General features: G+C 42.0%; 2 protein-coding genes across 2 annotated transcripts; both read left to right on the plus strand.

Annotated features, from left to right (window-relative positions):
- Positions 1–23: 23 nt before the first annotated feature.
- On the plus strand, positions 24–17,651 carry ireb2 (iron-responsive element binding protein 2). The gene is made up of 22 exons (XM_058407664.1): positions 24–126; positions 3,078–3,173; positions 3,700–3,865; positions 4,002–4,139; positions 4,258–4,491; positions 4,777–4,846; positions 4,947–5,130; positions 5,537–5,676; positions 5,833–6,004; positions 6,093–6,193; positions 7,341–7,457; positions 7,578–7,737; positions 8,394–8,529; positions 9,385–9,469; positions 9,562–9,718; positions 9,826–9,950; positions 13,609–13,713; positions 13,811–13,953; positions 14,099–14,246; positions 14,729–14,851; positions 15,052–15,237; positions 15,423–17,651. Exons 1-22 carry the CDS (start codon positions 102–104, stop codon positions 15,534–15,536), a joined length of 2,925 nt encoding a protein of 974 aa, XP_058263647.1. The 5' UTR covers positions 24–101; the 3' UTR covers positions 15,537–17,651.
- Positions 17,652–20,964: 3,313 nt separating this feature from the next.
- Positions 20,965–25,851, plus strand: psma4 (proteasome 20S subunit alpha 4). Its single transcript, XM_058408146.1, has 9 exons — positions 20,965–21,055; positions 21,495–21,518; positions 21,655–21,697; positions 21,889–22,051; positions 22,441–22,518; positions 22,647–22,735; positions 22,829–22,959; positions 25,190–25,313; positions 25,585–25,851. Exons 2-9 carry the CDS (start codon positions 21,516–21,518, stop codon positions 25,737–25,739), a joined length of 786 nt encoding a protein of 261 aa, XP_058264129.1. The 5' UTR covers positions 20,965–21,055; positions 21,495–21,515; the 3' UTR covers positions 25,740–25,851.
- The last annotated feature ends 659 nt before the right edge of the window (positions 25,852–26,510 follow it).

Genomic DNA, 26,510 nt, shown 5'->3' on the forward strand with positions numbered 1-26,510 from the left:
GGCTCGGTTGACAGCTGATCCTCACTTGTGATTGGCTGGCTCTGTGAGAGGCGTTTCCTTGCCTTCTTGCTAGTGGAATCGTGTTCATTTCAGAAGTCATCATGGCGCTCACTTCCTCACATCAAGGTAGGAACCCGTGTTTGATGAATTCACAGCGATTTTTACAAATCTGACTTCTTTCGCGTTTTTATGCGCTGGTTATACGACTCAAGCTCTGTGCGATCTCGATTGAGCGATTGCGATTGGGATGCTTTGAACGCGCAGGCTTTTTAGGCTGGACTTACGTGGCCCCGTTTTCTTTGAAGTGTAAGCTAAGTGGCTAAGCTAGCCCGTAGATCACTGTACAGCCGGCTGGCATGTCAACAACAACAATAAATAACAAATAGCACACTTCAGACATGTCGTGACGCCTGGAGGAATTTGGAGCACGAATTAAGTGAGCTATGTGGTTGAAATGTCTTGATTTTTGTGTGCACTAATATGATCTTATATAGGTTTCACATCCTAATTGTGCGGGCGGTCCGGCGTGCGTGCGTGCGTGCGCGTGTGTGTGGTTGGTTATGGCCATAATCGCTTTAAAGTCACGCAGGTCTGTAATCTTTAGCAGACCATTTGGAGAAAGAAGGATGTATGGTGCAAAGATAAGAGAGAGAGAGGGAGAAAAACCGTTCCCTCCCACTCCCCTTTACTGGCCTGTAAAAGTGTTAAAGGGCTGGGAAAATTATTTTGCTTTGTTTCATAACAATTTCATGCATTAGGATTTTCTCCTTTTGTCTAGAGAAGGCATAAGCTTGTGTACGAGTTTGAGGATTTTTCTCTGTTCGTGCACATGCCTAATAATAACAACAACAACCCCTGAGTGAGATTAGCGTCACTTTTTGGCTTCGATGTTAATAGCCACACAATGCAGCTGTGTGACTAAAGTAATGCATTATGTCACGTTTTAAGTGTTTATAGCGTGTAATACTGCTCTGGATTCAAGGGTTAGATAGCAGGCAGGTTAGTCTACTTGCTTATAGTTTCTCCTGCAAGACAAAACGAAGCATGGATTCAATCATCCATCTCAGTCATGCTTATTCATATACACCACCTTTAAAAAAATATCAGTATTGGTCATGTGATATGGTTCCGGCAGCCCGTGTGAGTGGTATGACCAAAAAAAGTATGTGGACACCTGACCAGCGCAGCCATCTGTGGTCCTTTTAAAGAATCATCTAGAACTTCTCTGTGTGCTGTAGTGTTACAGTTTCACTAGACTACTAAGAGACTTGAACCCTGTTCCAGCATGACACAAAGTGCACAAAGCATCTCCATGAAGACATAATGTGAAGGTTAAGGTTGGAATGGAAGAACTGGAGTGTCCTGCACAGAGCCCTGACTCTGACTCAACCCCCACTAAACACCTTTTGGGATGAACTTGAACACCAACTGAACCCTAGACCTCCTCAACATCAGTGTCTCACTGATCTCACTAATGCTCTTATAGCTGAATGAACACCAATCCACACAACTTCACAGAAGAGAAGATTGGAGCTTATTATAACAGAAAAGGAGAACGTGATGGTCTGGGGTACACAAACTGTTGGTCGTATACTGTAGAATATCATACCATATTACTGTAGAATACCGTATTAGAATACTTGAGGATAATTCTACAATACACAGCATGTATCATGGTATATGTAGTTAATTAAATTAAAACGGTTTAAAAAAGGAGTCTCTTTGTATAATCAGGCATTTCCTCTGCCTGGATGGTTACGTATCAGTCTAAGTGACGTTTACACAAGTTTTATCTTTTGTTTAGTATTTCAGCTCTCTATCATTAGAGATTTTATGATCCCTGTGTCTTTGTGGAGAAACAGCCAAAGTGGCTCATTTTCTGAAAATTACTGTCAACATTGTAATGACTACTTCTGCTCTTGTAATAATGATGATGATCATGATGATGATGATTAAGTCAAGTAAAGTTTCTCCAAAACCTGCTCAAAGCCCACACACGTCTTACAGAGACATGAAAATGTGGGAATCCTTTCTAACTTAGGGTAATAGTCATGTGCTGAATCTGACACTTTCAGCACATTTCAGCTTGTGCTTTAATCACCACTTTTTCCCCTTAAGTGCTGTTTATTTTAAAGGACAACAGCCGAGAATTAGAAAGTACTTAAATGTCGCTTTCACAATCGGAACAAACCCTCAGTCATTTTGGTTTATTTGAAACATACGCCTGAAAAATAGGAAGCTGACACCCAAAATATATGGACACGTTTGGGTCTGTCATTTATTACACACGATCCTTCTGCAATACTTTAACTCCATCCTTTGGCTCAGTGCAGCAACTCACATCTACTGAAACGTCACCTGAACTCGTGCTCGGTTCACCTCATGCACTTGTGGTGATTAAGGAGCAGGGAGTTTTGATCTGACCCAGAATGAGTCCACATCTCTCAGACACTCTCAGAGCATTTCACATAATACACAGTTTTTAGTCAGTGTTTTTAGCCTTTCGTCTTTTGCGTGGTTTATTTGCACAGGAGAGAAAACAGATTTAAGGATCTGATGCGGCCCAAAGCAGCCGGTCTGAGACGGTGTGAGCAAGGTGACGTCAGTATGATCGGTGATGTGGTTCTACTGCAGTGAGAAAACAAACTACAAGTGTGATCTGGATCCTGATTGGCTCAGTGTTGTCTATGCTTAGGTCTCTCGAGGTGTCTTTATACCTGTTAATCTGGCGTCTGAATCAGAGCAAAACAAAACTTTTGGTTTGTTTGCTAATTGATTTGGTTTGTTTTCTCACTGCTGCACCTAATGACACAAACCAAAAAGCTATAAAACATTGATTGAGAGGTGTGTATGGGGATCTAGTAGTGTAGTAGCTGCCACTGCTGGGCCCCTGAGCCAAGGCCCTTAACCCTCAATCGCTCAGTTGTATGAAGTGAGATAAAGTCACCTTTTAGATAAAGGCATCTGAAAAATGCTATAAACGTAAATGTGTAGGGCTGGAAACGTACACACACACAACCACCTTCATTTGTTGTCTTCTTCTGACTTTTTATATTCTGTCTCTATTTTTCTGGCAGATCACCCGTTTGGCCATTTGATTGAGTCTTTGCCAAGCGAGAAAAATGAAGTTAGAAAATATTTCAATCCTCACAAGCTTGGAGATCCCAAGTATGGTAAGTAAAGTGAAGAAAACCCGACCATATCTTTTGCTTTATAGCTGATTTCTATCTGAACGTTAGACAGATAGCATCATCTCAGTTTCACAACTTCATAACGGGTGAAAGCATAGCATGTGAGGGTTTCAGCAATATATAAAGCTGAGAGGATTTATGGAATAGGAATATTATATAGTGCCCTTCATAATTATTGGCACCGTTCATTAAAAACAAAAAAAAAAACAACCATAAACTTGCACATATTCAAGTTTCGAATTCTGACGATGTTACAAACATTAGCTCAGTTCTCTTCCGCATACCCGAGCTCACAGACGTACCTGATTGGCTAGTGATGCTGTGATTGACAGAGGGGAGACAGCATGTTCGTCACGCTCAGAGAGAACTGCCAGTTTGGCTTCCTTTTCATTCCCTGATTCTAACGCTTGCCTCATTGCTGGATTATTTAAAATGTTTCGCATGATCTACAGCATCTGTTGGTGATGTCATGTTGAATGATTTCTCGTGCGTCATCCTTGTGCATCAGAGCGGCTGCCGTTCTGTATCCGTGTGCTGCTGGAAGCTGCAATCCGGAAGTGTGATGGCTTCTACGTCAAACAGGGGGACGTGTACAGTGTCCTGAACTGGGAAGAGTGTCAGAATGAGGCAGAGATCCCCTTCTCTCCAGCACGAGTGCTGCTGCAGGACTTCACGTGAGTCAAGTGTAGTTTTGCACTACAAGATTTTGTGATGTTTTTTCACTAATTTCTGTATTTCTTATATTGAAGTGTCCTACTCTTGGTCTGTAATATTTCTTCGCTTGATTCAATGTGTGTATGATCCTCACAGGGGTATTCCAGCCATGGTGGACCTGGCAGCCATGAGAGATGCTGTAGCTAAGATTGGTGTCGACCCCAACCTCGTCAACCCCAAATGTCCCACTGACCTTATAGTAGATCACTCACTACAGATTGACTTCAGCAAGTGGTAAAGTCCATCAGGAACTCCGATTACCAGTGTCCTATTTATATTTAGAGATCATAAGAGCACGTTTATATTTATTCAACTTAACCACATTCATTCATCCACTTTGTTTATTTCTCAGTGCCATCCAGAACGCCCCTAACCCTGGTGGAGGTGATGGGCAGGGGCCGGGGCCTCGCTCTGTTCCTGGACGTCCGGCTCCACGTGGACATCACGCCAGCAGCAGTGCTCAGTGTGGAGGCCAGAGAGGAGGCTGCTCCAAGGGATCTTGTACCGACTTACCCGCTAGAGCCACCTCAGTACAGATTGAGAACACGCCGCTTCTGTGTCCTTTCCATCTAAAGCCAGTCTCTGAGTAAGATACACACCACACTGCTAATAAATATCTCTTGGGGGTGGAATAAACTTCACCTTTTCACCGTTCACCCATGGATCTGTCTAGATAGATAGAAAGCTTGAGAGAAATTTTTTATGTACACCTAAATATTTTGGGCATGTGTGTTTGGGGGGGGTGTGGTGGGTGTAAGCTTTAATTAGTGATGGCTGAGTGTGTCTGTGCGTCACTGTGGTCCTGAAGTAAGGGATTCACTGATTGATATTTACACAGAGATGTAACTGCTTTGTTCCTACATGCCCACAGGCCAGAGACAGCTCTCAAAAACCAGGAGATGGAGCTGATTAGAAATAAAGAAAGACTTCAGTTCTTCAAGGTGAGTTCAGCGTGTGCTGCTGCTCAAGCTACCTACATGGCCACTGTGTGCAGGTTGTACAGTGAGATGTCATGGCTTCTTGTTTGCTGTTTTTCCACAGTGGTGTTCGAAAGCATTTAAGAACGTGAGCGTGGTTCCTCCAGACATTGGCTCAGTACATCAGGTTAATCTGGAGTACCTGTCTCGCGTGGTACAGGAGAGTGAGGGTTTCATTTACCCTGACAGTGTAGTGGGCACAGACTCCCACACCACCATGATCAATGGCCTTGGTGTACTTGGCTGGGGTGAGTGGATTCTGAGTGGATCACAGACATAACACAGGAACAGTAGATTCCCTCACAGCCACACTCAGATTTTTTTTAAAAATCTTGCACATATAGCACTTTAGATTTTAACTGATGTAATCATATAATGTAATATCCTCATCAACTTGCATCTTAATGTTCTTTCTGTTTCTCTCTTCCTTTCCTCTCTCTGTCTGTGTTATTTCTCTCTCTCTCTTCCTTTTTTGCTCTTCTCTTTTTCTCTGTCTCTTTTGTTCCTCTCTATATCTCTTCCTTTTACTCTCTCTCTCTCTCTCTCTCACTTTCTTTACTCTGTTTTTTATGCCCCCCATTTCTTCCTTTCCTCTCTCTCTCTCTCTCTCTCTCTCTCTCTCTCTCTCTCTCTCGCCTTGTTTCTGCCTCTCAGGAGTAGGAGGTATAGAGTCAGAGGCAGTAATGCTGGGTCAGCCGGTCTCTTTCACGTTGCCTCAGGTTGTTGGATGTAAGCTTGTGGGATCCGTCAGCACTCTAGCTACTTCTATAGACATAGTCCTTGGCATCACGAAGGTACACGTGTTTTGTGTTTTCTTATTTCTTTCTGTAATATGTTTTGCTCTAATAAACATCTAGCTGCTATTTCTAGATACACAGAATGGATAGAAAGAGGTTTGTGTTGCTGAAGGTGGTGTAAACTGGTGTTTTTGTGTCTTTGTGTTTGTTCAGCACTTGCGCCAGGCTGGTATCGGTGGAAGGTTTGTGGAGTTTTTCGGTCCTGGAGTGTCTCAGCTCTCTGCTGCCGACAGAACCACCATCGCCAACATGTGTCCTGAATACAGCGCCACTGTCAGCTTTTTTCCTGTAGACGACGTCACACTCAAGCACTTTAAACAGACCAGTAAGCACACGACATTCTCCTATTCCTCTTCTTCCTCACATAAGTTTCTTGATTGTGGTTTTCTGATGCATTTTTTTTTCTTTTTAAGACTTCACAGAAGAGAAACTTGAAGTCTTGGAGACTTATCTTAAATCCGTGAAGCTGTTTCGGGGCCTCACTGACCCGTCAGAGGATCCACATTATACTGAGGTAATCTTACATAGTATTAATATTTCGTTATGAATCTTCAAGATTCAAGAAGCTTTATTGTCATTTCAACTACATATAGCTGACGCAGTACATAGTGAAATGAAACAACGTTTCTCCAGGACCTGGTGCTACATAAACATACAACAACAAAGTTCAACACAAAACACCACCACAGAGCTAGGACAGAAGATTGTCTTAGCCACGTAAAGTGCACAGTGTGCAGCTAGGTGCAAACAGAGCATAGACAAGACAGTGCAAAAAGACAATAAAGCCAACACAAAAGAACACAGGACACTTAGCGCCGAAAAGAACATGTGTAATGGAATGTAAGTGAAATAAAATAAGAGAAAGTGAAATGATGTAAAAAAGTATTGTGCAAAAATACACAGCAGCGGTTGAGGTAGTGCAAATAGAAATAAACATAAATATGACTATAGCAGCAGATGACAGGTGGAGGTATTGCAATAAGTAATGAACAATATAAATTGTGTGTGCGTGTTCACACAGTCAAGAGAGAGTGTGTGTATCTGTGTGTGAGAGAGACAGAGAGTTGATATACAGTTCAGTCCTGAGTGAGAGTGTGTGTGTGTGTGTGTGAGTGTAGAACAGTTCAGTCCAGGGTGTTGAGGAGCCTGATGGCTTGAGGAAAGAAACTGTTACACAGTCTGGTTGTGAGGGCCCGAATGCTCCGGTATCTCTTTCCAGATGGCAGGAGGGTGAAGAGTGTGTGTGAGGGGTGGGTGGGGTCAGCCACAATGCTGTTAGCTTTCTGGGGTTTTTTTTTAAACTGGATACATTTGAAGGAGTGGAGGTGCTTTGGATAGGTCAGAGGTCATGCTACAGCATGGCAGATTTCTTGAATCTGATTGGTCAGAAGGTGCAGAATATTCCTGAGTGACAGCATGGCTGTGATGTCTTTCTACAAAGACAAATTGTGTTCGAGAAATGGAGATAGACTGGGACAGACAGGGAGACAGACTGAAGGAGACAAAAAGGCAAACGGAGACAGACAGAGAGACAGGGAACCAGACGGATTGAGAAAAGGGAGACACATTTACAGAACATCTGCACAATTTCACATGCTTTTTATTCCAGTTGCTTTCAATAGTAGCTTTTCATTTCATGGTGTACATGTGATCCTGTCCAGGTCATAGAAATAAACCTGAGTTCCATCGTCCCCTATGTGAGTGGACCCAAACGGCCACAAGACCGAGTACCTGTCACCTGCATGAAGGAGGATTTCCTTAACTGCCTCAATGAAAAGGTAAGTGCACTGGGATTACTCAGTAAGCCTGTGGAGATTTATAGATAAGAAATATGTAAACATGACGACTCCATGGTCCAGATCATTGCAGTAACTCGTCCTAATGTTTATTTTAATCAGGTCGGTTTTAAAGGGTTCCACGTTCCGAAGGAAAAGCAAAGCACCACGGTGGCGTTTCAGCACGATGGCACCGAATACGCTCTCTCTCACGGATCGGTCGTCATCGCTGCCGTCATCAGCTGCACCAACAACTGCAACCCTTCTGTCATGCTCACTGCAGGTGAGAGAGTTTACCTGCTCACACATTCGTACATCAGATACAAGTAGGCGGCAGGTCTGACAGGTCTCCTCATCATGGCACCTGTTAGTGGGTGGGATATATTAGGCAGCAAGTGAACATTTTGTTCTCAAAGTTGATGTGTTAGAAGCAGGAAAAATGGGCAAGCGTAAGGATTTGAGCGAGTCTGACAAGGGCCAAATTGTTATGGCTAGATATACACAGTGTACAGAATCCACAGTGGATGACGGGCCAGGGCTGTTTTGGCAGCAAAAGGGGGACCAACACAACATTAGGCAGGTGGTCATAATGTTATGCCTGATGAGTGTAAGTAGTGAATAGGAAGAGATTCTAAAGTAAATGTGATTTGACTAAATATGATTCCTGTGTGAAAAACGAGTCTACAGTATATAAATTGATATCATTCATGATAAAGTCGTAATATTGCCGCTCCGCTTTATAAAGAATTTTTTTTGACCTTTCATGGGTTATACAAACAAAATGCCTCAAGTTTTTTATCTTCAGATTAATGTTGAATATTTGAGTCAGGGTTATATGTTTATTTATTGTGTTGGTAGTTTGGGGGATTTGGGGAAATGTGTGTTTGTGGTTTAGTTTAAAGAGTTACTCCTAAAGTAATGATTGTGTTGTGCTGGCAGGCCTGTTAGCGAAGAAAGCAGTGGAGGCAGGTCTTACTGTGAAGCCTTACATCAGGACCAGCCTCGCTCCAGGAAGTGGCATGGTTACACACTACCTCAATGCCAGCGGAGTGCTGCCTTACCTCAGCCAGCTTGGGTAAACACACACAGGTCTTTTGTTGCCTGTTTTGCATACATGCATATATCCATACACTCACTATTCACTTTATTACTAACATCTGCACCTTCATGCAGTTATCTAATCAGTCAAGCATGTGGCAGCAGCACAGTGTATAAAATCATACAGATACAGATCAAGAGCTTCAGTGTTCATATCACCCAACAGGATGAAGGAAACAGTATTGCTTAATTGCTGTTGATACCACATGGACTGGTTTGAGCATTTCAGAAACTTTCCTGGAATTTTCACACAAAGCAGTCTCTAGTAAACCACTGAGTGGGCGACAGTTCCGGAAATAATAAAGTGGACGGTGAGGGTGTGTTGGGTGTAGTGCCTGTATCTGTATCTGTATCTGTATCACATGCCCTGGGGAAATTTCTGGAAAACGTTGAAGCTTCTTTATTTCAAGACAGAGATGTCTTTCCCCAATCATGGAACTGTTAACTGCCAAGTTATATTTGAGCACGTTTGCTACAGCTTTTGGGATTTGATAAATTCCCGGAAAGATTAGAAACGGTTGCCGGTTTGGTCCAAGAGAGCCGTAATCCTGCAGGGTTTAGCTCCAACCGTAATCAAACACACTTGAATAATCTAATCAAGGTCTTCAGGATTGCTAAGGCTATAGGCAGGTGAGGTTTTTTTCAGGGTTGAATCTGCAGGACTGCGACTCTCTAGGACCGAACTTGCCTACCCCTACTAGCCAGTCTACTTGTTATCAAAGTGTTCATTCACGTCTCTATAATTTATGGCATTTTGGTAGATTTACATTTATCTTTTTGAGGGTTAAGGGTCTTGCTCAAGAGATTTTCTTTTTTTTTTCGGATGTTCCAGGTTCGAGGTGATTGGTTATGGATGTGCCACCTGTGTAGGAAACACAGCACCTTTACCTGAATCTGTAGTAGATGCCATTAAACAGGTATGATGTCATTAATGTCTCCTTGTATTACATGACACAATAGAGCACAATGACATGTGAGTCAATGTGTTGCTCTCTGCTCTGCTCGTTAGGGAGATTTGATCGCTTGTGGAGTGTTGTCCGGTAACAGGCATTTCGAGGGACGTCTCTGCGACTGCGTACGTGCCAACTACCTAGCCTCTCCCCCTCTAGTGGTGGCATACGCTATCGCGGGAACAATTGGAATCAATTTTGATAAAGAGCCACTCGGTAAGACCTAACATACTGCTGATGTGTACTGAGAAGTGTACAGAGTGTCTTGATGTTGATGTGCTGTAATTGTGTGTGTGTGTGTGTGTGTGTGTGTGTGCATGCAGGTGTGAACGGTGAAGGAAAGGAGGTGTTCCTGAAGGACGTGTGGCCGACTAAAGAAGAAGTGCAGCATGTAGAGGAGCACATGGTCATCGCCTCTATATTCACCGAACTCAGGAGCAGGATGCAGGTGAATAATGGTGCTGTTTAGGTTGGTGGTTCTTTCAAGAATCCTCAACTGGCAAAAATAGCTGATGTAAGAGTGAGGAGGTCTGTGGTGCAGTTGGTGTTCATTGGGGTTGAGTCAGAGTCAGGGCTCTGTGCAGGACACTTGAGTTCTTCCACTCCAACCTTAATGTCCACACCATGTCCTCATGGAGCTGCTTTGTGCACAGGGGCATTGTCATGTTGGAGCAGGGTTTGAGTCTCTTAGTTCTAGTGAAGGGAAACTGTAAAACTACAGCACACAGACGTTCTAGACATGCATTGTGTGCATCTAACTTTGTAGAATCCGTTTGAGAAAGAACCAAATATTTGGTGTGTGATCACATATTAGGTCAGGTGTCCACAAAGATTATGTTGGAGGAATATAACAAACCTCATAGTTAAAACCTTGGACATGACTTGCAGACTCTTCTTCAGGGTCCTGAATATTATACATTCAAGATATTGATAGTTCTTTTCCCTTCAGGGCTTGCCACAGCGAATCATCTCTCTCCACCTATCTCTATCTTCTGCATCCTCTACACTTACACCCACTAGCTTCATATCCTCATTTATTACATCCATATACCTCCTCTTTGGCCTTCCTCTTTTCCTCCTGCCTGGCAGCTCCATGTCCAACATTCTTCTACTAATATAGTCACTCTCCCTCCTCTGGACATGTCCAAACCATCTTAACCTGGCCTCTCTAACTTTGTCCCCCAAACGTCCGACATGAGCTGTCACTCTGATGTACTTGTTCCTAATTCTGTCCAACCATGTCACTCCCAAAGAGAACCTCAACATCTTCAGCTCTGCTACCTCCAGCTCTGACTCCTGTCTCTGTCTCAGTGACACTGTCTCTAAACCATACAGCATGGCCGGTCTCACCACTGTCCTGTACACCTTCCCCTTGATTCTTGCTGAAATTTTTCTATCACACAGAACTCCCGAAACCTTTCTCCACCCATTCCAACCTGCCTGCACTCGCTTCTTTACCTCTTTCCCACACTCTCCATTACTCTGGACTGTTGACCCCAAGTACTTGAACTCCTGTACCTTCTTCACCTCTTCACCCTGTAATCTTACTGTTCCACTTCCCTCCCTGTCATTCACACACATGTACTCAGTCTTACTACGACTGACTTTCATTCCTCTTCTCTTCAGCGCAAACCTCCACCTCTCCAGGTTTTCCTCCACCTGCTCCCTGCTCTCACTACAGACCACAATGTCATCTGCAAACATCATTGTCCAAAGAGACTCCTGTCTGACCTCCTCTGACAACTGGTCCATCACCATAGCGAACAGGAAGGGGCTCGGAGCCGATCCCTGATGCAGTCCCCCTCCACTTTGAACTCCTCTGTCTGACCTACACCACACCTCACCACTGTCCTACTCCTCTCATACATGTCCTGCACCACTCTGACATACTTCTCTGCTACTCCTGACTTCCTCATACAGTACCACACCTCTTCTCTTGGCACCCTGTCATACGCTTTCTCCAAGTCTACAAACACACAGTGCAACTCTCTCTGACCATCCCTATACTTCTCCATCAACATTCTCGGAGCAAAAATTGCATCTGTTGTGCTCTTTCTGGGCATGAAGCCATACTGCTGCTCACAAATTTCCACTACCTTCCTTAACCTAGCTTCCACTACTCTTTCCCAGAGCTTCATTGTATGGCTCATCAACTTTATCCCCCTATAGTTGCTGCAACTCTGCACGTCACCCTTATTCTTAAAGATCGGCACTAATACACTTCTTCTCCATTCCTCAGGCATCTTCTCACTCTCTAAAACCCTGTTAAACAGACTAGTTAAAAATTGCACTGCCGCCTCTCCTAGACACTTACAGACCTCCACCGGGATGTCGTCGGACCAACTGCCTTTCCACTTTTCATCCTCTTCAAAGCCTTCCTGACTTCATCCTTTCTAATCTTATCTACTTCCTGTTCCACAGAGTTCACCCCTTCTACTCTTTGTTCCCTCTCATTTTCCTCATTCATCAGCTCTTCAAAGTACTCCTTCCATCTCCTCCGTATACTCTCCTCACTTGTGAGCACCTTTCCATCTCTATCCTTAATAACTCTAACTTGCTGCACATCCTTCCCATCTCGATCCCTCTGCCTAGCTAACCTGTACAAGTCCTTCTCTCCTTCTCTAGTGTCTAACCTAGTGTACAACTCATCATACGCCTTCTATTTGGCCTTAGACACCTCCCTCTTCACTCTGTGCTGTAACTCCTTGTATTCCTGTCTATTCTCTTCAGTCCTGTCCATGTCCCACTTCTTCTTGGCTAACCTCTTCCTCTGAATACTATCCTGAACTTCCTCATTCCACCACCAAGTCTCCTTATCTTCTTTCCTCCTTCCAGATGACACACCCAGCACCTTTCTTCCTGTCTCCCTGATCACTTCTGCTGTAGTTTCCGAGTCATCTGGCAGCACTACCTGACCACCCAGAGCCTGCCTCAACATCTGTCTAAATTCCACACAACATTCCTCCTTTTTCAGCTTCCACCACTTGGTTTTCTTCTCCATCTCTATCTTTGACCTCTGCTTACAGACCATCAAATTCATCCTACACACCACCATCCTATGCTGTCTGGCTATACTCTCTCCCACTACCACTTTACAGTCACTAATCTCTTTCAGATTGCCTCTTCTACATAGGATGTAGTCTACCTGTGTGCTCCTACCTCCACTCTTGTAAGTCACTCTATGCTCCACCCTCTTCTGAAAATAAGTGTTAACCACAGACATGTCCATCCTCATTTAAAAATCTGCTCCTATCACCACTCTCTCACCTGTTGGAATACTATCCATCACCTCATCTAATTCACTCCAGAATCTCTCTTTCTCGTCTAACTCACAACCTACCTGTGGGGCATAACCACTAACAACATTCAACATCACCCCTTCAATCTCTAACTTCAGACTCATCACCCTGTCTGACACACTCATCACCTCCAGAACATTCCTCACAAACTCCTCCTTCAGGACCACACCTACCCCATTTCTCTTACTATCCACACCATAATAAAACAGCTTGAATCCTGCTCCTATACTACGAGCCTTGCTACCCTTCCACCTGGTCTCCTGTACACACAGTATATCCACCTTCCTTCTCTCCATCATATCAGCCAGCTCTCTACCTTTCCCTGTCATAGTACCAACATTCAGTGTTCCTATTCTCAGTCCTACACTCTTACCTTTCCTCTTCTCTCTCTGTCTACACACTCTCCTTCCTCCTCTACTTCTTCGACCAAGAGTAGCCCAATTTCCACCAGCGCCCTGTAGGTCAACAGCGCCGATGGCGGTCGTTGTTAACCCGGGCCTCGACCGATCCGGTATGAAATTTAGAGCACTGACGATTCGCATGGTTAAATTTGGCGATGTTTTACACCGGATGCCCTTCCTGACGCAACCCTCTCTATTTTTCCGGGCTTGGGACCGGCACAGAAGTCACTGGACTGTGACCCCCATGGCTAGATTCAAGATATTGATAGTTGATAGTAGATATTTGATAGAAGATTTTAAATAAAGTAAAATGTTTTTGTTTGCAGTATGGTCTGAGAATTTTGCTTGTTAGTGCAGCACAGTGGAGCCTGGTGCATTTAGTGATGTCTGATTCTTACACTTTCAGAAAGGGAGCACGTTTTGGAACAACATAGATGCTCCAGACACCAAATGCTTCCAGTGGGATAGCAAGTCCACTTACATTCGCTGCCCTCCGTTCTTCAACAAGCTTGTGAGTCACTTTCTATTTCAGTACATTTCAGATGTGTTGTTCTGACGAGAGCCCAGTGCCTGAGCTTCTCTTCTCTCCTGTGTCTTTTCCCTGTCAGTCTAAAGACATTTGTCCCCCTGGGTCTATTGATAACGCACACGTTCTGCTGTTTCTGGGAGACAAAGTCACCACTGACCACATCTCTCCTGCCGGCAGCATCGCACGCTCCAGCGCAGCCGCCAAGTATCTACAGAGCAAACGGTAACCAGAGATCTCTACATTCAGCTCGTTATAAAGAATGTGAATGATATGAACAGATTATTACACTCCATGTTGTATAATGTATTACTGTATGATGTTCAGGTAATAATGCTTACTGATTAGAGGGAATAAATTTCCTTTTCAGCCTGACACCTCGCGAATTCAACTCTTACGGCGCACGAAGAGGCAATGATGCTGTGATGACTAGAGGAACTTTTGCCAGCATCAAACTCCTCAACCTTCTGGTGGGCAAACCCGGACCCAAAACCGTGCACGTCCCCACGGGACAGACGGTGAGCTTCAGCACACAACACTCACATCCGGTCCAGTACGGAGTCCCTGAAAGGACATGCTGTCATTTTATTATTTTTTCACGCACACTCTAGCATAACTCCACCAATTTTAACATTCATATGAGATAATATTCCCTTCCGGAAAGAAGCTGATGTCGTCATTTTACTTGCAAACAAAAACAACTTGGTTAAAAAAAAACAAAATGTTTGCATGTATGAGACTTTTTTTTTTTTTTTTTTTGCAAATATATATTTTTGATTATAGTCATGCTGCTGCCATGCAAACTTTTTTTATTTTCCAGGAAAAAAAAAATCTTATGAAGCTGAGGAATTTTTTGTAAAAGACTGGATTAGCACATGTGCACTTGCTTTTTTTTCTGTAGTAGATATTACCCTAGAGCTACAACACATTTACATTTGAAGAATTAACCATTTGTAAGTTCCCGCTGTGACGGAGTTTGTGTGTCTGATCTCGGTGTTAGCTGGACGTGTTCGAGGCGGCGGAGCGTTACCAGAGAGACGGTGTTCCTCTCATCATCCTGGCGGGGAAAGATTACGGCTCGGGCAGTTCACGAGACTGGACAGCTAAAGGACCTTACCTACTGGTACATCACACAAGTCAAGTTCTATTCTCCCTTTCTCTCCTTTCTTTCTTTCTTTCTTTCTTTCTTTCTCTCTCTCTCTCTCTCTCTCTCTCTCTCTCTCTCTCTCTCTCTCTCTCTCTCTCTCTCTCTCTGCTTTAAAGCAGCAGTAAGTTAAGACTTTGTCACTGTGTGTAGTTACCTGTGTCCTGACTGTGTTACAGGGAGTGCGGGCAGTGATCGCTGAGAGTTTTGAAAAGATGCACAAGAACCACCTGGTAGGCATGGGCATCGCTCCTCTGCAGTTCCTCCCCGGCCAGACTGCTGCATCACTGGGGCTCTCTGGGAAAGAGAAGATCTCCATTTCCATCCCAGAGCAGATCACCCATCAGCAGGAGCTCACTGTGCTGGTAGGACATCCGAGTCTTCTGCCAGATCTGCTTTAGAGCATTTTAATTACTTCAACACTGACAGAAATATGGCTACGTTTTATAGTTGATCTTCCTGCTGCTTGATTTGACATGGGATCATTTCTTTACTGTTTACTTGCTTTAACAGGGCTTTCACTTGACACTGAAATCTGTTTGTGTTTCAGACCAGCACTGGAAAGAGCTTCAGCGTGGTGGCTCTGTTTGAGAACGAGATGGACGTGACCTTTTACAGACACGGAGGCATTCTGAAATACGTGGCTCGCAGTATGCTGAAGTAACGTCTCTCTCGCCCTCTGTCCCTCTTCGTCCAGCCTGCTCTCAGATAAATCACACAAATCTGTCTCAGGAGCACTGAGCAAGACCGTTTGAGCTAAGACTGCTGATGTCCAGCCAGGTCAGGCCGCAGATCGACCGGTTGTGAAGGGCTGTTGTCGGCCCGGCGACAGCTCCGGACGAAAGTCTATGACTTTTATTTTCGGGCCTTGGACTCTGTTGTGCCTGTTTTCTGCTGTCACTCTTCTTAATAAGACGTCTACCGGAGGGCTCTTTTTTTTTTTCTTTTTTGCTGCACTTAACAATATCTCTGCTGTTTCGTTCTCTAAATTCCACCGTCCAACAGAGATACAAAAGAAATCCAGACTCTGCACAAAGTTGTGGCTTCCTCAAAACTCTTTGGGTCGACTCTGGATTTCTCCACCAGGCCGGCGGTGCATGTTTGCGGTGCCTGTTCAGCACGACGGTGGACGCATCGTTTAAAAAAAAATAAAAAATCAGAGGAACTGGTGCTAGGCTCTCATGATGTCCAAACACAGACGTCGGTGCTTCTCCATCCGATACTTCTGGCTTTATGTACTGCTTTAGCGCTCGCAGGCCATGACACACAGATTCCTTTCTGTTGTTGTTTTTTTTTTTGTAACAGATGTTTGTGAGAGTGTACGAAGTCAAACTCGATGCCTAACCTCATTAACCCAGTTTTTAAAAAGTCTTCAACTTTTTGAGGATTTAAAAAAATAGGTGTTGCGTTATTTATTTTTGAGCCGATCCAGCGTGAAATCATTTGTTTGTCGCTTTGTGTCTGTTCCTTCACTGAGAGTGTCAGGGCCTGGATGTAGTAACTGAAATAAAATATAGTATTATTATTATTATTATTATTATTATTATTATTATTATTCCTTTAGTGGTGTATTACAGGAGCCGGCACTTATCGGATCGGATAGACGTATCACTGTTGTTTTATTTTTTTAAATCGGTCAGAGCGTCCTAAGATAGCTGGGAATCATATTTACTGATGTAAATCCGCCACAGTTTAGAACAAGAATGTCACAAACCCACACTACAAGCAAATAATCCAACTGGGAAAAGAAAAGAAAAAAAAATTCTGCTTTGTGGTAAAGATTTGCTGCTTCAGCGGATTGTTTTTAACACAATCTGTCTGAAATGAAAAAGGTCAGATATCTTTGGTTTATCGTGCTGCAATCCATTGGACATTGGACAATAACGAGCTGAACGAGCGCTTCAGTGTGATTTTTCCATGTCGGAGATCTAAGTTTGTATTCTCAGACATTAACACCACACACACATTTAACAGTAAACGGAATTCTCTTTAGCGTTAATTTCTGCTTTTACTTTATGCTTCTTCATGAAAAAGGGTGTTTTATCTGATTGCTATGTTTAGATTTGTAACCTAATTTGACGTGATTTTCGTTCACTGGAGACAAACAAAACACTCGACTTTCATTGTATGTCATTTCTTTTCGTTTTTTGCTCAGAAATAATTCAAAAAGATCTTGATCATCTTGTCTGTCAAATTCAGACACTAGACATACAAATGCTTTGGTCAGCCATGTTTTTTCCCCCCGAAATGAAGCACTTGAACTTGGGGAAAATGGACACTGGATTGCAGCATTCATCTTCTTATCTACACAGATATTGGAAGGAACTCCGCTTTTATTTGAATAATGTGAGGAACCAGAACTCCAAGCAGAACATTTATGGTGACTTCTAGCTTATTGCTCCTTTTCTCACCCAAAGCCACCGGTTTCAAATCTGTCCCCGATACCGCAAAATGTTTATTATGCCAAAACAGAATTCCGTAACAATGGTATAATATCTGCCTTGAAAATGTGATCTTTTCTAGATTCCATGTTTGTTTTTTGTTTTTGTTTTTTTTAATTTATGCATCTAAAACTTTATTACATCAGTCAAAAGTAAGCGTGTAGAGTAGTTCAGGATGTAGCTCTTCCTACTCTTTTGCACCATTTGTATAAGATTGACGGTATGCAACAGGAGCGACGTCTTCGGGAAGGTGGAGATAAAAAAAATAAAATAAAAAAAAAAACCACTTCTGTTGAGTTTTGCTGTTGTAAATCATTTTTAATAAACATTATCAAGAATGACAGTGTCGCTTTTTTCCCCGAATAGGGAAAGGATAAGCTAAGATAAACTGTTTCTCGATCATGATGAAAAGCTTTAGGGGACAAAAGCAAACAAAACATTGTAACAGCTTCAGGGTTCAGGGTAATTATGTAATATAGCTATTTACAATCAGCCTTGAATTTGACTAATCACTAAATAAGAAGCTGTTTGAGTCTCTGAAATGTTGTGTAAAGCCCGTCATAAACATATTGGTGTGAACCGTGAATAAAATGTTATTTTATTAACTTTCTGTCAAAAGGGCGAAATATCCAATTAAAAAATTTCCCTTTAACGTTTGGAGAGAAAGGATTCTGTGTGAACGGATTACGCTTAAAAAGAAATTCATCCGGTGTTATCAATGCACTCATTAAAATCTCCACCTACACCCATGACCTTTAATTTCAGGTCTTCTTTAGAAGTACACTTTATTGCCAATAGTTTTGGGACACCCCTCCAAATCATTGAATTCAGGGGTTCGGACTTGGCCCCTTAGGTCCAGTGAATGGAACTCCTTAATGCTTCAACATACATAAGACATTTTGGACATTTTCATGCTCCCAACTTTGTGGGAACAGTTTGGGGATGACCCCTTCCTGTTCCAACATGACTGAGCACCAGTGCACAAAGCAGGTTCCATAAAGCAAGTTTGTTGTGAAAGAATTGATTAGCTAATGCATCAACAAAATGTTTTGAATGCTCTGAAGCAAGCAAATACAACTAGGGAAAAACAGGCACAAAGTAAAGTAGAATTCCACAACCAACATCACATTTTAGTAATTTTCCTATTCACAGCACATCAGATTTAATGAATCAGTTAATCAGGAGCCTTTCCTTCATTCAGGTACATTCTGAATTAAATGTAAATACGAGTTTCCTACTGGGAAGTTGCACATGAATGACCCTTCAGATCGTAATTTCGGCTGGGGGAGGGTGGGGAGTAGTTTCTGAACTGAATGATAAGCTTTGTTTATTTTTCTAATTGATAATTTGTTGGTTATATATGCATTTATGCATATCAGCAATTGTGCTATGCATTTTGTACATTTTTACATTGTGAGAATAACTTGCATTTGGTCATCAGCTAGCTAGCTGAGTAATATGTGTTATAAGGTGTTAAAATTAAAAGGAAAGGGAAAAAAAAGAAATATGGATGGATGAATACAATTCAATTTATTTGTATAGCGCCTTCTACAATGGACATTGTCTCAAAGCAGCTTTACAAAAGGAGAGAAAAAAATATAATAAAAATTATTAAATAAAATTATTAAACTATTTTATCCCTATTTTCTCCCTAATGAGCAAGCCTGTGGTGACGGTGGCAAGGAAAAACTCCCTTGAGAGGAACCAGACTCAGAAGGGAACCCATCCTCATTTGGGTGACACTGGACAGTAAATAATGTAACTGAACTAATTAATGTCCTTAATAGAACAGCAATCAAGGGTCACTGTCATTTCTGAGTTCATTATAGGCACTAATTCCTTGATGTCACAAGCTGACAGATCTGATGGCAAATCTGTGACGGTGTGAAAGTCCCCAAGTGGCTCTGTCCATTGCTGTCTCCGGTTCACAGGCTCTCCCCACAGCTCCATCCACAGCATAAGTGAGAACCACCAAGCAATAAGACTCTGACCATGGGTAGAGCCATTGGTCACAGTGGAAACTCAGAACACTGGGAGCTTGGGAGTGGGACATATAGCTCGACAGAGAAAGAGAGAAAGATATTATATTATTATTATTATATAAAGATATAAGTATGCTTGTGATCATATGATGTTTAAAGACAATATAGATTATGTGTAAAGTGCAGGCAGGGACTTCGCAAGACTAGCTATTGGTTGACAGACATTGGATGGCCACTAACTTCCTCCTGCTTAATTCGGACAAGACAGAGGTGCTTGTACTAGGACCACAGGCAGTTAGAAGTGAGCTTTCTGATTACAGAGTAATGGTGGATGGTCTTTTGGTTTCATCTTGTCCAGCAGTAAAAGATCTTGGTGTGATTATTGACTCTGGTCTTTCGTTTGAAGCTCATGTAGATAATATCACTAGGGTAGCCTTCTTCCATCTTAGGAATATTGCTAAGATAAGAAATATGTTGTCGCTTCATGATGCAGAAAAATTAGTTCATGCTTTTGTTACCTCTAGGTTGGATTATTGTAATGTCTTACTGTCTGGATGTTCCAGTAGGTGCATACACAAGCTCCAGTTAGTCCAGAATGCAGCAGCTAGAGTCCTAACTAGAACCAGAAGATATGAACACATCACTCCTATTTTAGCCACACTACATTGGCTCCCAGTCAAATTTCGCATTGATTATAAAATACTGTTACTAACCTATAAAACACTAAATGGTCTCGCGCCACAGTACCTGAGCGATCTTTTAGTCTTTTATGATCTGCCACACCTACTCCGATCAAAGGGTACAGGTTACTTGGTAGTACCTCAAGTAGCAAAGGCTACAGCAGGGGGCAGAGCTTTCTCTTTCAAAGCCCCAAAGTTATGGAACAGCCTTCCAATTAATGTTCGGAATTCAGACACAGTCTCAATGTTTAAGTCCAGGCTGAAGACACATTTGTTTAGTCAAGGCTTCAATGTATAGTTTTCTTAGGTAAAGGAGCAGATCTGGAAGGTTCATGGTCATAGAGTGTTTGGTGTACTGGGATGACCAAAGTTTGGTGTGGAGGAACTTGACCGGCCTGCACAGAGTCCTGACCTCAACCTGATAGAACACCTTTTGGATGTATTAGAGCGGAGACTGCGAGCCAAACCTTCTCGTCCAACATCAGTGCCTGACCTCACAAATGCGCTTCTAGTGGAATCGTCAAAAATTCCCGAGTTAAAGCTGTTATAACTGCAAAGGGTGGACCAACTTCATATTACATTCATGTGCACCTAAAGGCAGACCAGTTTTGACCTGGCTCACAGTCTCTGCTCTAATTCATCCCAAAGGTGTTCTATCAGGTTGAGATCAGGACTCAGGTTCAAGTTCCTCCACACCAAACTCACTCATCTATCTCTTTATGGACCTTGCTTTGTCCACTGGTGCACAGTCATGTTGGAACAGGAAGGGGTCATTCCCAAACTGTTCCCACAATGTTGGGTGCATGAAATTGTCCAAAATGTCTTGGTATGCTGAAGCATTAAGAGTTCGCTGGAATTAACAACCCCTGAAAAACAACACCTGGGTTAGGGTTAGGAAAGGTTGTCCCAAAACGTCTGACAATATAGTGTAAAATAATAATAAAGTCTTCGCGAGTCACTCCGGTACTTCAGCCTCCGGCCGCTGTGTGGCGCTGTGTGTGTGCGGGTGAGTGAAGTAATCTGTATCTTCCCCGCCGGTCAGGCAGCATCTCCGGCTAGAACAACACAGCACTCTGTCAGGTAACTCACTAATGTTTGTTCTAGTTAAATACACTAAAAATAAGTAAATACACGCAAAATTAAAAATATACGCCAAGCTTTATCGCTAAATATATTTGTGTTCGCGCGGCATATGTGAATATACCCATGCGTATTTCTTGTACCTCGCGGTGGAAGGAAAAGTTGCTGCTTCATGCTCACTGAGCCTGTTAGCTTCCGCTGCACTCAGGTGCTTCTGTTGAAATAATCTCACTTAGCTACTCATTAAAAACTCCAAAATGATCATCATAGGCGTTATAAAGAGTGGAGTTTGTACCGCACTGGATTTTAGTCAGCAATGTGAGTTAGTTAGCTAGCTTGTTTACGGATGCTAACTCGTTAGCCAACCAGTTACTTTCTGTTTCTGTTTCTTCCGGTTTGCTCTGACCCAGCTCCTCATTTCTCCTCTGTGTTTTTGTAGGATTCCTAATAAAAAGGCACGATGGTGAGTTAATCCAAGCCTCCAGCTTCACGTATAAAGTGTGATTTATTTGTTGTTTGCATGACAAAAGATATCATTCTCTGTCTCTCATACACTGTGTGTGTGTGTGTGTGTGAAAAATCTGATCATTTGTGTTTAGTCTCGGAGATATGATTCCAGAACTACCATCTTTTCCCCTGAAGGTCAGTATCATTATTATTACCCATACCTATTGGCAGTTTATGACCACTGAGATCAGGAGATGTTAATGTTACCCATAATCACACCTAATGTTATAAAGAACACAGTTAAAGGTTCTGATAGAAATCCACTCCTTATCAAGATAGATTAACTGAGCTCTCTTTCACTGACCCGTTTCCTCTGTCTCTAACAGGACGTCTCTATCAGGTGGAATATGCTATGGAAGCTATCGGTCATGCTGGTACCTGTTTAGGGATTTTAGCCAATGACGGTGTGTTGCTGGCAGCGGAGAGGAGGAACATCCACAAACTACTGGACGAGGTGTTTTTTTCAGAGAAGATCTATAAACTTAACGAGTAAGTGGCCCAAAATTGGACTCTAATAATCTCCATGGATATATATACATTTTTTTCTTTCCTTTCTCAAGTTTCTTCGTAATAAGTTGGTCATCATGTCAGCTTGTCTAATGTTAGCTAGGACAAACAAAACATGTCAAAACATTCTCCCTTGACTGTGAAAGAAAGGAATTGCTGTTGATAAATCTTTTGTGTTCATAAGTGTACTCCATTGTTTTTGTGAATCTCCTCCACAGAGTGTGTAACCATTGGTCTGGTAGTGTAATGTAATCATGGATAAATGTCACTGGATATATTGTAGAGATGATTATATTGTTATAAATCCTAATTTTTCCATACATTTTGTTTCCCTGCATTGTTATTTAAAATGTTGATTTGTTGTATTACAGAGACATGGCATGCAGCGTAGCAGGAATCACGTCTGATGCCAACGTCCTCACTAATGAACTCAGGCTAATCGCACAGAGGTGAGAGAAATCAGTCTATTTCAGACCACTTTCATTTTACAACTGGAGCTTCTCCACAGTACAGTGCAGCTCGTATCAGCTCAGCGCTTTATGCTTTTCACCATAGAAAACAATTTGTGTGTGTACAGGTATCTCCTCCAGTACCAGGAGCCTATTCCTTGTGAACAGCTGGTAACAGCCCTGTGTGACATCAAACAAGCCTACACACAGTTTGGAGGTATCACCTTCATATTTTGCAGAAAGTTCACTCTGTTCACTCTTGATTAAAGCTGGAGGAGTGAACGCTTTGCGGCTGTGGTTGCGTTTGCAGGTAAAAGACCGTTTGGTGTATCTCTGCTGTATATGGGCTGGGATAAACACTATGGCTTCCAGCTGTACCAGAGTGACCCCAGTGGAAACTACGGAGGCTGGAAGGCTACCTGCATCGGCAACAACAGCGCAGTAAGTGCAGCTTCAAACACTGTGTAGTGTTGTGGTGTAGTAGATGTTCAGGCATGAGAAAGAAACAGCAGGTTACTTTCCAGGCTTCTGAATGACTAAGGTAAGGTAGGTGTTTTGTGATCAGCTGTGAACAGAGGTTAAAGAAAGTACACAATAACTGTACTCCAGGAAAAGGGTTGTTACTTTAAAACAATAATTCGAAGTTGTCCTTTTAAATGATCTGTTAAAAGTAGGGCTGGGCAAGTTAACATGTTATCATGTTAACTCATTAATTAATTAACGTTGACAATTATTTTATCGCGCATGAACACAGTTTTTATTATTTTAAAAGTCTGTTGCTCACTGGCTCTGAATACACATACAGACAAACCATGGGTGACGGGAGGGGTGGCATCTTGATCTGTATTGGCTTGGGATGAACGTCATCACGCATCTCAAACCCATGAGAGCATTTGGGATGACCGTTTGATTGGTGCGGCGCTCACAGGAACTGGAAAAGAAAAGAACTGGCGGATAAACAAACATGGAGAATGGCACTTAAGTTTTACATGGACATTTTCATTTGAAACTTTTTCCAGACGATGGATGGATGGGCTACCTGTTCAATTTTGTGTATAACAATGCGATAAATCTGGATTAATCGCAGGGAAATCATGCGATTCATGGCGATTTAAAAAATTTTAATCGTTGCCCAGCACTACTTAAAAGTAAAAAATAAATAAAAGCAAAATAGTCAAATCTCTTTACTCCAGCTAAATTATAAAATTCATCCGGTGGTCATAAATATTAATAATGTATTATAGCAAAAAGTAAAAATAGATTTAACATGAGACACTGAGATTCTTTCACCAGTTAGCTTTCACACTCCATTAACCTAAAAAATGACTCCCCACAAAGCCTCGTAAAACACTTGATTGGAGTCAGGACTAAGAGTGAAATACAGAAATGTAAATCCTAAGATGTGATGCTTGAAAGTCTTTAAACTGTAAAACTGTTGAAACATTAATTTCTAAGAACAAAAACTGCATTAAAAATATAATTCTAAACTATTCCAGACCTGTACCTGGGTAGTAAAGTGTGACCTTAGTAGTAGGGTAGTAAAGCCCACTTGCTTATTTATGGCTTTCTGTCAAATTCCTAAATCTGTTTTAGATGAAATGGTGTTAGACTTACTGTGCAGCACAGACTGTAACGTTCCCTGGGTAAAGAAGCAAGATAAATTTAATCTGTTCTCAGTAGAAATCTTTGCAAGCTATCGAGCCAAGTTATGAGAATTTTTATGAGAAACATTGTGAAAGAACTGTCAATAATAATTGCAGATGCACTGAACTATATGGCCATCAGTTTGTGCACTCCTGACCATCACACCTATATTTGCTTGTTGAATTTATAAATCTATTTCCAGATTTAATCCCCCCTCCTTTCCTATTATAATGAGCTCCACTCTTCTGGAAGACTTTCCCCTAGATTTTATGTGGATTTGTGATCATTCAGCTACAAGAGCATTAGCGAGATCAGACACTGATGTTGTAAGAGTGAGGAGCTCTGGAGTGCAGTCTGTGTTCTAGTTCATCCCAAAACGGTGTTCATTAGGGTTGAGTCAAAGTCAGGGCTCAGTGCAGGACACTCAAGTTCTTCCACTTCAACCTTAACCTCCACACCATGTCTTCTTCATGGAGCTGCTTTGTGCACAGGGGCATCAGCATGCTGGAACAGGGTTTGAGTCTCTTAGTTCCAGTGAAGGAAAACTGTAACGTTACAGTAAACAAAAACATTAGGCGTATATGAGTGTGATGGTCAAGTGTCCACATTCTAAAGATCTTTATAAATGCAAATGCAGCTGTTGTGTTGTACTATATAATGCTTACCCATGTTAAAAGCAGAATTTAAAAACATTGCCATTCAGCCTGTTCCCATTTTTTCGAAATAGTTGATGTGTTCATAGCAAACTAGTTGATTATTATATTTTTGGTTTGTTTGTTTAGTTAGTTTGTGTTTTCTAGTTCATGGTGTAGTGTTTGCCAGTAGGGGGCGTGGGTTCATCAGCGATACCAGTCAGTGTGTTCAAGAACATTCTGTCCTAACAGTAGCAGCTTAAAACATCACTGATTCTGAAAGCAGCTTTATAACACTCACTTGGCAGATTATTGTTTCTTTATATAAAAACAGATTTCTATTACACTTTATATTAATAAACCAGTACTAATTTGTGTGTGTGGGTGTGTTGTAGGCTGCTGTGTCAATGCTGAAACAGGACTATAAAGAGGGTGAGATGACGCTCTCCGCAGCTCTCGCTCTCGCCGTTAAAGTGCTCAACAAGACCATGGACGTCAGCAAGCTCTCTGCAGAGAAAGGTGTGTGTGTGAAGGAACAGAATGGAAAATACACCAGATACCTTAGACTTGTTAATTGAGATGCCTGAGAATTCATTATGCATGGTGGTGCTGTAGAGCTGTCTGAACCCAGGTGTTAAGCACTGTAGGTTGTTCAGTGGTGGAACAGTGTCCTGAGTTTCCTAATGTGTCTAATATATGTTTAAAATCAATAGTTTTATGCTATGAGCAATCTCGAGCATGTATCATCTCTCCTGTTGATCACACGCCTCCCTGTTTTATGTTTGTTTAGTCGAGATCGCAACGTTGACTCGAGAGAACGGTAAGACCAGAATCAAGGTCCTCAAACAGAAGGAGGTGGAAGAGTTGATCAAGAAGCATGAAGCCGAGGAGGCCAAGGCGGAGAAAGACAAGAAAGAGAAGGAACAGAAAGAGAAAGACAAATGAGAATACTCCTTTCTAAAGTCCAAAAAAAAGGGTTTGAATTCATAGTACACACCACTCAGTCTTGTCTGTATGTCTTATGTTTTTTTTTTCTTTAATAAACACAACACAGTGATCGGTGTCTGGATGGGTCATGGCTGTGCTGAGTGTCACAACAACACATTTGAAAAGAAGTTGTTATTATTAAGCAGTGTATATTTTAAAATCTGGGATATTGTAATTAATAATTAGGTACTCATTGACCAGGGGTCTCATTTATCAAAGCAGAACAATGTTGTGAATCGGTCTACATAAAGAGACGCCTCCCTAAAATGCCATATTTGGTAAACAACTTTCCTTTGAACAGTCAAGAGGCCTTAGAGATATTGCTGCATGAAGATAAGGGGAAAAAAGTTTATTTTGCATATATTATGAGTAAATATAAAACAAATTTTTTATGCCCATGTGTCTCTTCAGTTGCTCTAAATAGTTTTATATTATTACTAATTATTAGTAAAAAAAAAAAAATCCCTAATTTTTCTGCAGCAATTTTTTATATAAAAATATTTGTTTGGGAAATGTCAGATCAGTTTCCTTAGTTTCTTTCTGAAAACTAAATGTGTATTATATACCGTATTACTGTACATGTGCTTCCTGAAATCAGGAAGAAAAACTGAATCCCAGTCATGTGTATATGCACGGTTGATGGCAAGCAGAACAGTCTGTCTCGTGTTCGTCAGGAGGAATTGGATCAGTGAAGGTTGAGAGAGGTTTTATTTGGAATACAGGTTGAGT

Source organism: Hemibagrus wyckioides, linkage group LG14, assembly GCF_019097595.1.
Source record: "Hemibagrus wyckioides isolate EC202008001 linkage group LG14, SWU_Hwy_1.0, whole genome shotgun sequence".
NCBI lineage: Eukaryota > Metazoa > Chordata > Actinopteri > Siluriformes > Bagridae > Hemibagrus > Hemibagrus wyckioides.